The 18,234-nt window shown below is 31.8% G+C and overlaps 4 protein-coding genes across 4 annotated transcripts; 1 reads left to right on the forward strand and 3 right to left on the reverse strand.

Moving 5' to 3' along the window:
- Nucleotides 1–3,424: 3,424 nt before the first annotated feature.
- PHYBLDRAFT_69797 (hypothetical protein) lies at nt 3,425–4,847 on the reverse strand (the record flags this gene model as incomplete). Its single annotated transcript, XM_018442167.1, has 7 exons — nt 3,425–3,564; nt 3,660–3,673; nt 3,766–3,869; nt 3,897–3,914; nt 4,027–4,062; nt 4,273–4,401; nt 4,689–4,847. The coding sequence occupies 7 exons, from the start codon at nt 4,845–4,847 to the stop codon at nt 3,425–3,427; spliced, it is 600 nt and encodes a 199-aa protein (XP_018296306.1).
- A 2,783-nt stretch (nt 4,848–7,630) lies between these two features.
- On the forward strand, nt 7,631–8,557 carry PHYBLDRAFT_163381 (hypothetical protein; the record flags this gene model as incomplete). The annotated part of the gene is made up of 1 exon (XM_018434784.1): nt 7,631–8,557. The coding sequence occupies one exon, from the start codon at nt 7,631–7,633 to the stop codon at nt 8,555–8,557; it is 927 nt and encodes a 308-aa protein (XP_018296307.1).
- A 158-nt stretch (nt 8,558–8,715) lies between these two features.
- Nucleotides 8,716–9,451, reverse strand: PHYBLDRAFT_163382 (hypothetical protein; the record flags this gene model as incomplete). The annotated part of the gene is made up of 5 exons (XM_018434785.1): nt 8,716–8,732; nt 8,809–8,940; nt 9,023–9,157; nt 9,250–9,327; nt 9,448–9,451. 5 exons carry the CDS (start codon nt 9,449–9,451, stop codon nt 8,716–8,718), a joined length of 366 nt encoding a protein of 121 aa, XP_018296308.1.
- A 1,862-nt stretch (nt 9,452–11,313) lies between these two features.
- PHYBLDRAFT_69796 (hypothetical protein) lies at nt 11,314–12,358 on the reverse strand (the record flags this gene model as incomplete). The annotated part of the gene is made up of 5 exons (XM_018442166.1): nt 11,314–11,464; nt 11,529–11,581; nt 11,739–11,885; nt 12,019–12,101; nt 12,169–12,358. 5 exons carry the CDS (start codon nt 12,356–12,358, stop codon nt 11,314–11,316), a joined length of 624 nt encoding a protein of 207 aa, XP_018296309.1.
- Nucleotides 12,359–18,234: the final 5,876 nt, after the last annotated feature.

An 18,234-nucleotide genomic window follows, 5' to 3' on the forward strand; every position in this document is an offset into this window, starting at 1 on the left:
AAACTATAAGAACATGAAAAGGGGCAAATGTGGAATCATTGATGGAGTATATACCACGAGTACCAAACTAAGAACTCCCAAAAACAATATTAAATAAAAATTATAATTTACAATTACAACAACAACAACAATAATAATAATAATAATAATAATAATAGCAATAGTAACAGTGTACACAATATTTTCATCCGATCAAGCTACTCAAAAACCATCCCACTAATATATATATATATATAATTATAATTATAAGCAATTTTTATTTTCTTGTCGTTGTTGGGTTTTATTATATATATTATATATATTTTTATAATATTGGATTATGTGTATATAAATATAGATATGTGTATGGGTGGGTGGGCTTGTACTTGCACTCAAATACCCACGAGGCCTAATGGTAGTTTGACAAGATATTTATATGTTTGTATGCCTGTAATTATTATTATTATTATTATTTGGGGGGGGGGGGGGGGGGGGGGGTATTGAAAGTCTCCAGGTCATTCGATATTTAATTTTGTCGATTTTTTTCTTCTTCTTCTTCTTTAAAACGTGTAATTTTTAGGCTTGTTCTTCTCTATAATTTTTTTTTAATCGATAGATTTGTTGACCTATTCATATAATCTACAAAACTGGTGGTCTTTTCATTCATTCATTCATTCATGCATTCCTTTTCTTCTTCTTCTTCTTCTTCTGATTCTGGCTCTGGCTCTGGCTCTGGCTCTGGCTCTGGCTCTGGCTCTGGCTCTGATAATTTCTGCTCAAGTCCTCTTCTTCTTTATATTCTTCTTGATTTATTATTATTACCTTTTTATCTTATTTGGTAAATTCATTAAAATAACGCGTGTTTCAACTATTCAGCATGGAAAGATTCCAAATATCCATATATTCCCATACGTCTCTTTCTCTACATATATATATATATATATATTATCAGCTTTAATTTTTATCGGTGTTGATTTTACCCCTATTTCTCTATAGAAGGAAAGGGTATTGTAAATAAGACTTACTTAATATAGTAGTAATCTACTATCCTTTTATATAAAAAAAAGGAATTTAAATCCAAATAACTTAATCTGCAGTTTACAAACTTTTTTTCTCTCTTTCTCTCGTACATACACAAAGCATACATAGATACATATATTGTTATTGTTGTCATGGTTACTTGAATTCCAATATATACTTTATTAGTGTATATCTAATTATATCTAATTATATATATATGTAGATATTTAATGTTAATCTTTGAGTCAGTATTAAAATATCAAGATTAATTGTTTATAGGCATGTGTAATCTGTGCATATTGCATTACTTTATGATCAAAATCTATTAGAAGTATCCGATTTGGTAATAAGAAAACCAAAATAAAAGCCGGTTTATATATACAATGGTTTCAAAATAGAGAAAGTACTCCTTTATGACATAAAAGTATATATTTAAATCAATTGATAAAGATATAAGAATAAATTATTTATTCTGAATATATATTCATTAGCCACACTACTTATACCTATTAACAAAAAGAGAGAGAGAGAGAGAGAGAGAGAGAGAGAGCAGGATAGCTATTGTGAAAAGTTGTGATAAGCTAAGAATTCTCAGAATGAATATAAAAACAAAGTATATATGCATCAAGTAAAGATCAAGCTAAATAGATTTAGAGATATGTTTTATGATTGCTTGTTTGAAGATTTTTTTTAAACCTGTAAAGAGAAATACTACTTGGTTGTAAACTTCACATGATAAGAAAAAAGGATAAAGTGTATATTAACAAGGACAATGGTCATGCAAAGAATTTAAGAAAATCCAACTAAGAACGAACATAATGAATTGCAAGATACCTGGTCAGAGCAAAACAAAACAAAAATCAACTCACAGCCTGTTACCAGCACTTAGTACACACCACTGGGGCTAACAAAAAAATATATAACTTTAGTAAGCATCAGAAAAAAAGGCAAGAACCGATTCGGTCAAGGATATGGACAGAGAGAAGATAAAGAATCATAGATAGATTCCTTTATTAAAGATGTTGTTCTCTTAATTTTTATAGGATCAAGGCATACTAGTATCTATATATATATCTAGCTGCTATACGGTGCTTACCCTATAGAAAAAAAATAGGCGATTTTAGTGAATTGTTGCAAGTTTTCCGAAGTTTAGGGTATCTTGTACTTGCGTTTTAATTATGCACCAATTTCTCTCTCACTCTCTTTTATATTCTACCTTTTTTTTTTACCCCACCATGTTTTTTTTGCAGTCAAAGCAAAACATCTTTTTCTTAGCTTTTTTAACCCATTACAAAACTAAATACCAAGTTATTCAAATCTAATGGCTTACCAGCGGTAGCTTGGGTGGGTCCTAAGCGGTAACCAGGACGAAATTTTTTCATCTTCTTTGAAGTCTAGTCAGACTTTGTCTCAAACTACGACCCTCCTGGAGATCTTCTTCTGCTTGTCTTCTGATACGTCAAATCCGAATGACGAGGGTGAACCTTAAAGGTATAGTCTCATCATATCTCAGATTGGTAAGTATATGTCGGAAGTTCAGGACAGCAGCAAGATCCTGATTCCACAAACGATGCATAACCTCTGACCCGTCCATGTTCTCCAAACAATTTAGATTGGTACATCTAAAAGGACTTGTTTCTATTTTTTTTCACAAGGCTTAGAATTATTAAATGTCTCTAAAAGGAGCATACTTAATAGCTATGAAGGCTAGTATTAATAAAATACGAATCAGCAAAGTTGACAAAAGAAAGCAATCTGAGAAGAATTGACAGAAAAATATATGCATCAAGTACAATTTGGTTGTCAAGATTGCTCGCATGCTCATTAGAAATCTCGGTAGATTTAGAGAATTGCAAGGAATCTGTCTTCTGGTTTCTCAAAATTAGGAATCAGACATGACAATGTTAACACGAAGCAGGTTTATACTCTGATAAAAAGAATTAATTAAGCAATATACATATCTTCATCAATATCATAGTACTTAGAGAATAGCCTTTTTTTTTTTAGATAAAAAAATATAAAAAATATTACATAGAAATAGATATATGTGTATTATTTAGTAACTTTATAGCTTAAACTGCTACTAAATATCATAAAAAATAGTACTTCTTCTTTCCATACTTCTTTATATTCAACTTGTATTATTTTGATCAATAAAAACTATAAAATTCCAATATAAAACCGTGTATTTGTTGAACCAATTATAAGAATAGAGATATCTAAAAATGGTATAATTGTGCTACTTTAAACGATTTTATTGGATTAGATAAAAAGTAATTTGAACTCCAATAAATAGTATTCGCTGTAGATACTTTTAATTTACTAAAAGCCAATATTCTATTAGCAGAAATTACAACTTCGCGACCGTAGGAATTATACGGTCGCGGAGTTATAATGTCTGCCATTTACTACAGTGTTAGTTTAGTTATATATATTCATCAATTATATCAATTTTGCAATATATCATGCCCGTTGCGACCGCATCTGTGGGGTACCCATGTCTCAGAATCACTGGTTCTGGTCCGACGCCCTTTAGACGGCTTCGTGGCGATTGTCTTTGAATACCTAAAGTGGTTAGATTTCAGACAACATTATATATAAATTTAGTAAATAGTCTAAAGATTCCGAATGTCCTTTTTCAAATGCTAACATAATTTGACCCTCTGTTTTTGGGCTATATTCAATTGTCAATGTGGTCAATGTACATTATATATATATATATATATAATTCTTATAAATGCTAAAAGAAAAAGAAACCTGTCGTACATTTTGACCACATCTTTTATGAAGACGTGAATCTTCAATTGGTGGGCAACAACTGAGACTCTTGAAAATGTATTCTTAATCAGCTCCTGGCGTATAATACTTGACTATAATTTAACTGGTGTTTCTCTTACAGTGTCATCAATACTATACTGTGTTAGTTTATAGGATATCTTCTGTGTTTAATAATTATGCACATATGAGAATAAAAAACTGTGGCAAAGGTATTTTGTTTCAGCTACTACTGCCCAATTCGCTACATACCACTTTTTTTTTCAGTACTCCACCATTCACAAAAAGCTAAAAAAAAAAAAAAAAGAAGGCAGCTCCATGTGTATATTTTTATTTTCTTGTCCTCCTTTTCCCCCTTTCTTTCTCTTTCAAACTTTCCTCATTCTAGCAGTGCTGTATCACCCATTTTTTTTTATGTCTACACTCTCAGCCAAAAAATAGCTTCCTTTTGTTTTTAGCTAACGAGGATGCCTGTTTGATCTATGCCCTGTAAGTTACAGCCGAGAACAAGGCAATGACCATAAAGCGACTGAAGGACACCTGCCTAGAACCTGTAGTCGTGAAAGATGAGAATTCTACAGTTACAGTTGTAGTCTCAACCAAGACAGTAGACTTGGAACCATGGCGCTATATTCGGTTGATTTCAGAGGAACCACCCAAACAATAAATAAATAAATGAGCAAAAGCAGTTGCAGAGAGTCCAAGTGCCGAGCTCCCCAGCAGTAGTGAATAGCAGTCATAGGCGCCCAAGGATGATAAAAAAAAATCACTATTATTACAACACTTATTTGTGCATTTATGAAAACAACCAACCAAACAAACCGTTGAAGATGACTTGGCCTCAGATCATTAGAAGCCTCCCTGATTCTTGTCATCAGTGTCTTAAGCTCCCAATAAAATTTATTTCGTTTGACTTTACTCTTAGCCACTGACCAAGACTTTTCGATTTGATTCAGCCCAGAAGAATAGGGAGCCAAAACGACACAACGGTTACCGCGAAATTCTACATACTTGGCTATATTACCCAATGTTTGAATTGAACTATTATACCCCGCGAAGTAATGTACTTTCATGTGAGAGTGCTAGCCCATCTTATCCATTGTTGATTTTCTTTATAGAAAACTAAAGAAATGTTCTGCAGCTCTCCGTGTGCTCATACACCCAACGTCTTCTTCATTTCTCTCTCTCTTTGTTATTGTTAGTAATATTAGGCGTAGACAGAGGATGCCTGAGGCTGCATTCAATCAGACCTTGGACAGAGATTGCACCTAAGATTGATGTGGTTATTGTTTTTTGGGGTTTTTTTTTGGCTCGTGTCTTTGGAACTTGAACTACAACAGGAGAACGTTTATTTGTTAGAGATATTATTAAAATCATCCTCTCGTACTGTTCAGTCAATATTTTATGCTGTACGAACGTTAATCACAAGCTGCTTTACAACAGTTGCATTCAGACGCCTCAAAGTCAACAACTTGAAGAATCTCATTTTATTCTAATAAAAGTACCACGTATAATTTCGCTTCATTGACGTTTTCCTCCGCATCTACGCGCCTGCCACGCTTTATATCATTTTATTTTTATTTTTATTTCTGCCTGAATTACTCTCTATAACTTTCTCTCGCTCCCAAAGAGCCGTTGAGCACTTGATATGCGTTTATATACAGTATCCATGTATACCAAGGATTTGTACAACATGAAATATGTCTTTTTTGCTTTTTTTTTTCTTTCTTTTTCTGTTCTCATCATTTTAGGGTACATTTGTTTTCAACCAGTGAATTTACTTTCTGAAAAGAGTTTATTTTATAAAGGTTGAATTGATAAATTGTAAAATCCCAACATGAAGCATATGAAAAGAAAGAAAAAATCATGACTTTAATATTAACATACTCAGTGTGGTGGAAAAGACTATAGTATCCAAGACAGGATCATACAAAAAAAAATAAAGAAACCCAGAATCTTACAACTTCTATTCTCTAAAAGTGAAACTAATAAGCTTAAAAGGTGACATGCTGATATGCTATTGGCCAATATATATATATATATACACGCACCCGTATATTTCCTACGAGTACGGAGTTATACATGCTGATACCGGCTATCTGTATTACTGCTATTACTTGCTTCTATTTGATATATATTCCTATAATGAAAACAGTTTATTAATTATTATTTTGGTTCTAGGATAACAGGATAGGATTTTGAACCCTTATGGAATTATCCAGAGATAATAACCTATACTATTTCTTGCTTATTTTGCCCTTCGTGATAGTATTATCTTTATATACATTTAGTTTAATATATATATATATATATATAAAGACACATTATGCAGTTTACAAACTTTTTTCTCTCTCTCGTACATACATAGATACATATAGTGTTATTGTTGTCATGGTTACTTGAATTCCAATATATACTTTATTAGTGTATATCTAATTATATCTAATTATATATATATGTAGATATTTAATGTTAATCTTTGAGTCAGTATTAAAATATCAAGATTAATTGTTTATAGGCATGTGTAATCTGTGCATATTGCATTACTTTATGATCAAAATCTATTAGAAGTATCCGATTTGGTAATAAAAAAACCAAAATAAAAGCCGGTTTATATATACAATGGTTTCAAAATAGAGAAAGTACTCCTTTATGACATAAAAGTATATATTTGAATCAATTGATAAATCAATTAATAAAGAAATATATATATATAAAAATACTTTTATGATATCAAAATGTATAAAAATAGGTTATTTATTTTGAATATATATATATATTCATTGTCTTGCTGTATTATATTCATTATCCACACTACTTGTACCCATTAGAAAAAAAAAGAAAAAAGAAAAAAAAAGTCTAACAGGCAAAAAGGAAAGCCGTGTTCGATTTTCTCATGATAGCTCCTATGTATGTAGGTCTTTGTATATATACAAAGAAGGAAAGTCTGTTAAATTAAATGAATATCAAGCATTTTAATCCATTTTTGACAGGCTAAATAAAATAAAATAGAATAGAATAGAATTGAGTTTTTTTTTTTTTTTTTACCTCTTCTTGGGTTTGCTTTTCTTTTGTGTGTGTATTAAATGAGTCACATCTACAGCATTTGTATATCTATCTATATATGTATATATTTTGTTTTATTTATAAGCCTTTATTAAGTCTTCACATAAATAAATATAGACCATATTGGCTACTACGACAAAGCAAATATTGATATTATTATTTACTGGATTGTATAACTGTTTGGTCAATAAAGAAGCATAAAATAGCAGCCGTTAATTTTTCCATATTTGTTTATAGCGATATATATATATAAAATAGAATCCTTCAAAAGGAAGGTTGTGGTAGCAAATGAACACAAGTTTCCCTGTATTGTGTTGCCCCCCATTTTCTTTTTTAATCTTCCTTTCCTTCTCTTCTCTAGAGCGCTATATTAGGCTAGAAGAATCCTTTTTTTTTCTAATTACAGAAATATCTCAAAAAGAGTAAAATGTGCTTGTGTGTATATTTGTGCGCATATCTCTGGGTGTATTTGTGCTTGTGTACGCATATTTTTTCTTACTTGTGTGTGGTGTCACTGCTTTGTTCTCTTTAGGATCTACTATTTTACTTTATTTTGTTCAACCATTCAAAGCTCATATATGTCATATAAATTATATATATATAAAAAAAACTTGTCCAGTCAAACGGTCTTTGAACCGAATATTCTCAATCTTCCTTTTTTTTTATTTCTCTAACCCTGGTAACCGTTTTCTTTTATATATATATATTTGGTATAAATGGTCTTCTTCCCTTTCTTATTTTAATAGCTTCTCCTCTCTTACTTCCACCATTCACCTCAAACAAAAACCTCATGGCTTCCTTATTCCATAAGCCTGTCCACTCTCACACACACGCTTACACTCATGAGCATAAACTACCTTCTATTAGCCATCTCTTGACTCTGTCGCCTAGGCCAGAGCTAAACCAAAGACTATCTCCAGAACATCATCAAATTCCCTCCATTTCTTCACTCACCTTACCATTCCGCCCAGTCTCTCCACCTTGCGAAGACACCTTACCTCCACTCCAAGGTGACGACCCACCCCAACGACTAGTACGCTCTTTACAATCTCAAGCTCAAGATCAATCTATTCAGGCTGGTCCTGTTGAATCCCCCACAATCACACCTGCTCAGAGTCCAGTATCTCAACCACCGGCTCTCAAACGTCGCCGAGGTAGGCCACCTAACCTACGTGAGCCAATATGGGAAGGTGGCTGGGTATTCTTAGCCCCAACTGTGTGGGAGGTCAATCCTGGACGCCCAACATCCGCATCTATATCTAAATTGACACCCACACATCCACTTCTACATACTTATTCACATTCACATTCACATTCACATTCACATACACCAACACCAATTCATACACCAACCCATACACCTATACCAAAACCAGCACCAGCACCAGCACCAGCACCAGCACCAGCACCAGCACACACATTGACATCGACATTAATACCGACGACACAAATATCAAAATCACCATCAAAATCACCATCACCATCAAAATCACAACCACAACCACAAATACAAGCTTCTTTCACATCGGATCACCCTGATCTTCATATTCCTCGCAAGAAACGGGGGCGCAAACCAAAGCATCACATCGTTGGACATTCATGCTTTGTCTGGAAAGAACTTACTTCGACCCGAGCTATAAAACCAAAAAAAGTTTGTTCGTCTGTACCAAATAATCTTCGACTGATACGAAAAGCACCTGAACAAGCAGTCGAATAAACACAATATAAAAAAAAACTAATACATACATATAATATATGTATAAGGCTGTGTATTTGAAAAGCCTTCAAAAAAGAAAAATAAATAAAATGTATATAAATCAACAGAATGTATTGAAAATCTTGAAATATTGAATAGCCTAATCTATCTGTCTATATTCAAGGGATATCGTCTCCTACAGAACCAATAGGTAGTTTTGTTGTGTTAAAGATTTATAGGCAGATAAGATGTAAGTAGTAATATGTCTTTACCTTTCAAAATACCATGCTCTACTAAAAGAGCGGGATCAGGTCGGTCATGAATCTTGTGCTCCATTTTATCTTGCAACTGGCTCTTTTCGAGAGCAGCCTGAGATTGCTGTAATGCAGGTGCCACACTAGAATCTATTGTATTGTATTGTATTGTATTGTATTGTATTTTATTATTTTATTATTTTATTATATATTTATTTATTTATTCACTTACCTTTGAGGATATTGTTTTCAACCAACTCATCACGTGTTGGTCGATTATCAATTTTGTGGCGAAGGTTGTCTTCAATTTGGCGTCGAGCAAGATCATCCACTTGTTTTTGAATAGCAGGAGCAAACCTTGAAGGATCTTTTTGGGATTTATAAAAGTGTAAGAAACATTTGTACACATTTCGCAGCAATAATTGTTGTATATATATATTTATGATAAAAATCACCTACCTTTGATGATGTTTCTGTCTACAAGTTCTTGTAGCTCTGCGCGGTTGGATAGCTTGGAGTCGAGTGTTTCTTGTTTTGCTACATAAGAGCAACAGTAATATAGATATATATATATAGATATATATACGTATTAATGATGATGCACTATAAAAATACTTTCTTGAATTGATCAAAGGTTTTTTTTTTGTCTTGACTTACACATTGAGTATAGCTTTTAGATGAAATGGGAATATAGATGAGAATAAAAGTTATAAAGAAGACGAAGAAGAAGTGGTATAAGAAATGGCTTGATTTTCGGATATTGATAAAAATCGGCTACTTAAAAAAATAAGAGACTTGTTACGTCTTTATGACGAACTAGCCCCAAAAACAAAGAACAGAAACGGAAAATTCGTTTAGATCATATCTCTTTATAGTGTGTGTGTGTGTATTGATTTAGTCTATTATGTTATATGACACCATTAAGATCTGCTTCTTCTTTTTGAAGCAATGTCAAATGGGTTATTGTATAGAATGCTATTTCCTCTGTCTGTCTCTCTCTCTTTACCGGATTTTATCATTATTAAATTATTATTTTCCGATTGAGCAAAAATGACGCTACTACTATACAGATAAATGGATAGATAGAAGAAGATGCTATAGTTGGTAGTGTTACAGGACACATAGGTAAAAATTATTGAGTGAATTATCAAACAATAGATAAAGATTGACTTGAACATATTCGAATGCTTAATATTTCATTATTTAGAATTGGTTGAAAATTGTATATATAGATGAGCTTCCTTTCCTCCTAAGCTTTCTGCTTGAAATGGGAAAATTATCCTGGGTAAACGGATATTATATATATAAAGGTATCATTGAATTACCTCAATTTGTACATCATCTACAATTTGGAGTCGCATTCCACAACCCCCCCTCCCCCCCAATATATCTCTTTATACACACATGTTGTATATCAATGTCCTTTCTTTTTCATTTGTCCATCTTTAGATTCATACACACTTGACTTGGCCAGTGCAATCCTTCTATCCTTTCTTTATTCTTATGTCCTTTTGGTGATCAGTGCTTTAAAATATTAATATTCTAAAAAGGTACAAAATAGGGAGAGAAATAACAGCGTTTATTTTATTTTATTTTATTTTACAAAATACGATATTCGTTTACTATTATGCTTTCCAAGTTCACTTGTAACGAGGTTTAAAAGATAAATAAATGAATTAAGAGCAAGTACTTCTTGTATTTGTAATACGTTTATTATCTTACCTTGATTAATATAATCACCCTAGATTAGTAATGCGATAAAATTTAGACTAAACTTTTTTTCTTATTATTTATTTTGGGGGAAAAGACAAATTATATACCAATATGATCATTGAAGAGTTTAACTGATCAACAGACTCTTCAATAATCAATTGCTTTTTTATATATATATATTTTGCATTAATACCCTAAACACATGTTTTACTTATTTAATGAAATGGATAAACCAACAGCAATATTACCTTGGACATTGTGAATATATATATTCAAGAATTGTGTTACTGTGAAATTAAACTGCTAATAATTATAAATCAAGTAATCTTGGATTCTGTACATTTGGAGTACAATTTTCTTTTATGTTCTTTGAAAATCTTGAAATATTATAGCAACTACATTAAAGAAAATTACCAAATCCTCATGAGATTTAATTTTATTATTATTATTATTATTATTATAGATGAATATCAGCTATCTGTGGTCTTACAATGATCACAGCAATAAAGAGAGGAACGGGAAGAAAATCATGCACAATATTACAATTGAATGAATATTTGAGTAATCCAATACACATAAACTACAAACGGCTATTCTTTTCTTTTATTTAGTAGTACAACAAGCTGTTATTATTATTATTATTATTATTTATATATATCGCCTGTTTTTATTTCTGTAGTTACTATAATAGGAAACACAAGATTTCTCTTATTTGAAGAAAACAAGCAAAGAATCAGAATCACTTTAACTACATACACACACACATCTGCATATAAATAATTTATGCAGTTTATTTCATTTTAGTTCATTTTAGGTTTGGAGTTTCATACGGGCATCAGGTTGGGCTTGCTGATACACTGACAAAGGAATCCAGCCAATGTAATTCAGTCCACCATAACCTCCAACATAATAGACAGCCGAGACCTTTAGCTTGTAAAACTTGAAATCATGGAATCTTTGCCTAGAATGATCAATAAATCAATAAATCAATAAAAAAAAATTCATGTATATAATAGAATTCTTACCATGGAGCTGCTTCAGGATGAACAGCCAAGAAGCAAGACAAAGCAATATTAAACTAATTTTTATTGTTATTGTTGGTTTTAGAATATACACAAGGTGTTAGTGTAACAAAAATATTGAAGAGAATATGTTTGAGCTGCAAAAGCTTCTTTCTTTCTTTCTTTTTAATACATCTACGCAAGCATTAGGTTTTCATTGGCTGATTAAGATACCTTTGATTCTGGAACAGGTTCAATCTCTCCGAGCAACGAGAAACGAGGTTGTTGAATAGGTGACTGACTACCTCCGGGATTGTAGTCTTGCAGGGCTCTGACAGAAAGCGAGACTCTTGGCTCACGGTGCATATTCTTTGCATTCACCTAGAATTTTTTTTTTTTTTTTAATAATTTTTAATATATTTATTTATTTATTTATGTGGTAGTGTTTCAGTAATTTCCGTAACCAAAATGTCTGTAAATGAAATATATATATATATATAAACATTTGGTTTACCTCAAGATCTGACATGTAAAGCAAGGGGTCTCCGGTGCTGGAACACTGAACACTGTAGTATTCCAAAAGAGCAAACGGAAGATCTTGTTGAATAATTATAATTATTATTATGACTGTAGTTATAACTGCCATCATAATAAGAATCATTACCAGTGTAGTTATAATGTACATAAGGGCTAATTACTGTAGCAAGAGTTCCTATATTAGCATCCTCCAGAACTCGGCGAGCAAGACTGGCAGCCGCGTTGACATCCTGGAAAGAGTCTTCGGCCCTAATAGAGTCAAGAGACACTATCAAGACAGTTGCTACCCAAAGGGTCTTTAAAGATGACAACCACATAACTGATACAAACGATAAGAAGAAGAAGAAGAATAAGAGGAAGAGGAAGCGAAACACTAGCTTACTTTTGCTTTTTTTTTCTTTTTTGGAAAGAAAAGAATAAGCAAGGGGAAAAGTCAGCTGGTAAGAAAAGAGACGTCAGGACGTGCAAATAGGCCTATTCATTTTTATGTGTTCATATAAATATATATAAATATATGTATATGTATGTATTTGTGTGAACACTTTTTGAGATTCTACTATATTTCAGCCAAAAACATCATATAACCTACAAAACCTTACAAACAAATATTTTAATGTTCTCTTTTCCTATTCAATCAGACTTTAATAAAATCCTGAGCTTTTCACCAGCTCCATACAAAAAAAAACGGGGTTCATTCATAACGCAAAAACTCTTAAAGATGCGACTTATTTTCTTTGATTATGCGACTTTTATAGTGTGTCTTGCTGTATATAGAAAGCAATAGGAAACAAGACAATGATACTATTACTACTACTATAAAAAGGGTAATAGCAACCGTATAAAACAGGGAAAAAAAAAGAAAGATATTAAATATATATGTATGTGTAGATGTGGAGATGTGTGTATAATATAGAGATAGGTAGATAGTAAGATAATATATGTGAGAGTTGGAGAATGGTTATGGTTATGGTTATGGTTATGGTCAAGGTCGGGTATCTTTCATTGCTCCTTCGTGTTGGCGATTCTTTTTTGCAAGGTATTCTGCACGCTATAGAAATATAGGTAAATAAACATGTATGTGTATGTATATATATCTATACAGCTAGTAGGAATTTTACTCACCATCTTTAGATAAGCAGGCCCAGCACTCCTTCCAGGTGAAATCTTTTCCATGCGCTTTCTTGAAGATAATTTGAGAATATAACTGAACTGGGCATGTATTTGAGCATAAATATCCTACATAATTCATATTAAAATAAATAAATTATTCCCACACACACATATATATATATATATATATCTAATTATATATGTATGTGTGCTTGTCTTACTTTGATATTCAAAAGATCGACCAGCGACCTGAGTGAAGTATTGCTGCGACGTCTAAAGAACTGATCTGTTTTTTTTTTTAAAAAAAAATTAGAAATGAACAAGTTGTTCAATATCAGAATAATAATAAGAAAAATAAAATGAATGAATGAATGAATGAATGAATAATCTTGAATTGATTTCAAACCAGCTCTATAGATGTATGTAATCTTATCTTACCTTGTGACATTGGTGCAACCCGTCGATTGTTTGCCATGGTGTGAAAAACCGGTTGCCTTTCACGACTTTCTTTTTCACTTTGAAAGATGACATCTGCTCGTTCCTGAAGGTTAATGGCCATGGATCTGAAAGCACTACAATAGACAACCCAAAGAAAGAAAGAAAGAAAAGAACGAACGACAATAACAAATAATTAATTATATGTTTAAATAATAAGAACAGTTAATAAACACTATCAGGAGAAAAAAATGAATTGGATTGAATTGAATTGATATAATATAATATAATACAATATAATATAAAATTGATTATGTCGTACCTGACCAGAAATGGCCAGCATGAGATTAGATATACACGATCTGTCATAAGCATCATCAGGGAATAAAATCGAACCTCTCCTCTTGCCTGAGAGTCTCTCAATTTGAACATATAGCTCATCACATAGCCATTCTCATCATCTCCAAACAACACTGGTCCATCTCTTCCAGGACAAAATTCTGTTGTCAAACTAAATAAATAAATAAAAAATAAAATAAAATAAAATAAAAAAGCATAGAAACAGAAAATCGAAATTGATATATAATAACAATAATAGTAATAATAATAAAAAAGTAATATAGCAACAATAATTAAGCATTTATTTATTCATTTATTTATAGAACAATATTAAGTGGTGATAATATATGTATATTATAATAACTAATCTATCTATATACCGATGTCTATCTCTATGTCTATCTCTATAATCATATACTCATATATATATATATATATATGTGTGTGTGTATGTATGTGTATATGTGGTTTATATACCTTCGTACACAGGCAAGTCTAACAGCTTTGTAGAGGTGGAGTTGTTGTGGTGCCTTGCTACCTATATAACTCACCGAGGGATCTTCTTCATCGCGAGTCAAGAGTGACCTTGCCTCTTGTGGTCCACAATGTTCCTTTGTGGTAATCATTGGCATCTGCGCTGTACATGCTGCACAGGTAGATGTCTGTCCAGACAAAGGATGATCACGAAGAGAACTTGTAAATCCTTTTGTACTTGAAGAAGAAGAAGTTATCGAACATGGGACCTTGCGTAGTGAGGTTAAAGACGGCGGAGACTGCAGACGAGGGGAAAGATTATTATTAGTATTAGTATTAGTGGTACTGCCACTACTACTGCTGCTACTGTTGGTAGTGGTAGTGGTAGTGGTAGTGGTAGGTGATGCGTGGAGTTCTGAAATAGAAAGCGTGGACGAGATAGAGGCTGAGGGTTGGAGATGAGGTGTTTGTGTTGGAGTTAGAGTTTGAGGTGGTGGGGGTGGCGATGGCGTGGTTGGATGGTTATCCGTGGATTTGTCTTTGAAGTGGGTCGGGATGGTAAGGATTGTGTCTGAATCATGATGAGGCAGATCTGGTCTGTGAATTGCCTGGGTACAGAAGACAACACATGGACCATGCACTTCACAAAAGTGTAAGAGAGCTACGAGAGCATTCATGCTAGTTGACTTGATCGCAGAGCAAGCCAACGAGGGCAAGAACAAAACAAAGCAAGTAAATAATAATAATATGTAATATAACGTATAATATAATATAATATATAATATAATATAATAAAAATAAAAATAAAAAGAGTTGTTATGGTTACTACTATGGTTAATAAATTCTTTAAATAATATATATATATATATATAATATACAATATGTATGTAACTATGTTTTATGTATAAATAAATAAATAAATAAATAAATAAATAAATAAGAATGTTGCGTGGGCCATAGTGGAAAGTGTCACGCGCTTAAAAAATGGGGTTGCCTAGTGACCGCTGACCTTATCATTTCATCATTCCACCTTTCCCCTTTTTATATTTTACATTGTGCTTAAAGAACTGAACTGAATTGAGTAGAGTAAAGTAGAGTAGAGTACAATTGACTGAAATTCGAGTATTTACTATTTGCTCTAATAAGAAAAATGAAATGAAATGAAAGAAAATAAAATAAAGTACTGCAAATTATTCTAATATGCACAATTTTAAATTTTCGTTTTGTAGTAAAGACACTCTTTGTTTTGGTTTTATGTTTTTACTTTCTTGCCACACTAGAACAATAGAATTTGGATCAGACTTTTGCACACACACATTTTGGTTTTGGTTTTGGTTTTGGTTTTGGGGCTATTATTTTTTGGAGCACAGCCAGAGGGCGATCTTCATCAGTGTGAGACAAAAAGGATAATAGAGAACCCGTTGTCAAGTGAAAATTTAGAATTTTCACTCACTTTTGCTTTACGCGGCGATTTACATTCCAATGAAAAGATGTAAAAGTTTACTGAGGGAGGCCATTTCATCACCAAGTCTTTATTAAGAATTGAGCTTGTTTTTCTACCTTCAAACATAAACATAATATAATCAAGAGTCGTCTCTATATATTTACTTAAGAGAATAAGTCTTGAAAAGTCAAGTTTATTAAGATGTATCTCTCTTATGTTTGTCACAGTACTTCTGTTTTCATCAACTGTGGTTGGGTTTTTTTTTTCTTTTTTTTTTTGACTGGGTTTCACTAATAATTCTTTTTTAGCAGTCTTTGAAAATATCACATCCCAACGGGTTCTCTATTGAATTGTACATTATTCTACACACACAAGACAATATTTATTTTTATTTTTATTTTTATTTTTATTTTTATTGCCAATTGTGAAGTATGTCCGGCTGTGGCGAAGAAGATTGGGTTTCTTCTTCAACTTGACTTAAATATATACGTATAAGTATTGTATACATCTTTCCTCTAATTGTAGAAATTGATATCACTTCTTGCTGCTGTTCTTATATATGTTATATTCTACAGCAGGTAGTTGGTTTGAATTCATTCTTATTTTTAAACAAACAAGATCATGCTGTTCTTTCTTTCATTCATTCATTTCCTTTTCTTTTTACAGTTGTAAATATATATATATATATATATGTATATATGTATATATGTGTGTATGTGTTACAAAGATGGCAGATATATGAATGCCAGATGTGGCTGGTTTATCTTTTTATACTAATATATTTTAAATCCTAAAGATATATACTCTAAACATGAAGTCTGGACACTCTTTACTAGAAAATCTGTTGAGCGCATTCAATTCCATTCAATTCAATTCAATTCAATTCAATTCCCTTTCCTTTATTTGTTCGATCGGTTGATCGATTGGTTGATTGATTGGTTGATTGTCTGTTTGAGGATACAGTAAGTCTTGTGGTCTTTTATTAAGCTTCAAACAGGCTTAGCTTTATATTGATTTTATAAACCATTTATCTTTTGTGTGTATGTATGTGTCTACATTTGTATACATATAAACAGCCTTCTATTGTTTTATTATCCCATGATATATATATAAATAAATTAAAACCAGTAAGGCAAAACGTTCTTCCGGTTAGACAATCTCTCCATCATACTCATTTTGGTACAAAGTATAAACATTCGTATTTTATACATACATATCTAATTATATATATATATATATATATATACAAGCAAATATATTTTATTATCAATCAAGGTTATGAGACTTATAAAGGAAAGCAAAAATAAATAAATAAGTATTGTATAGAGATTAAAGTATGTCGAGAAATTCTATAATTTAAAGACGACCATCAATTTGTACCATTCATTACCAAACAACATAGCAAGAATTTAACACAAAAAAATACAATAAAAACATAGTCTTTTTGCTTACTGTTAAATAAAGATTATAATCACTATTAATAATAAGACCTAAATAAACGACATCCCAAAAATTTCAAACAAATAAAAAAAAATGATGGTTAGGTGGAATAAACTGCAGAATTATTGTGTAGAAAAACACAAAGCCTGTTTTCCTGTTCTGACCACAAATGTCTGTCCCTAGGGGAAAACTGGGTTTGATTCCATTTTTCTTTAAAAAAAAAAAGACTGTCTTGCTTGTTTTGAGCATTACAATAGAGAGATGTTTTCTTTTGCACATCAGCAAATACACTTGACAGCATATTGCCTATAAAATGAAGTAAAAACACATTCACACACATTCTCCTAGTACGCACGTCCCCACATGCTCCCCCTCTTTCTCAATTTTCACTTCTTGAGCCAAGAGAAAATGTCAAGGTATTTCTACAGTATCATTTTTTTTAAATTTTGTGACCAATATTACAATCACTTAGTAAGTGTCTGATATATATACATATGTATATTTTCTTGTAATAAAGAAAGAAGATCAATAGATTGTAAATTGGTACATTCTGTATAAACAGCCAAAGATGACAGTAGCTATTCCTGTCATATTTTTATCTATGGACAATATCTATTAAGATTATGATATATTCTTCCTTAATATTAGATATCTTTATCATTAGCTTACTTGACTGATTTAACCAAATTACCTTTTTCACCTTATCCCTTTTTTTTGCGCTTTTTCTCATGTCTTCTTAAATCTGGCTATATATAGTATATGATACACGGGATCGACCGGTTGTTCTCATTGGGACAGTTTAAGAGGCAATAGCCATGCTATTCTAAGAAAGAAAGAAAAACTGGTCGTTTAAGCTTATTTAAATATTCGATACTAAATCAAAAACGAAAATGATCCATACAAAAATTGAAAATTTTGGATCAAATAAAATAGTAATAATTACACTTGTTG

This window comes from Phycomyces blakesleeanus, assembly GCF_001638985.1.
Source record: "Phycomyces blakesleeanus NRRL 1555(-) unplaced genomic scaffold PHYBLscaffold_3, whole genome shotgun sequence".
Classification (NCBI taxonomy): Eukaryota; Fungi; Mucoromycota; class Mucoromycetes; order Mucorales; family Phycomycetaceae; genus Phycomyces; species Phycomyces blakesleeanus.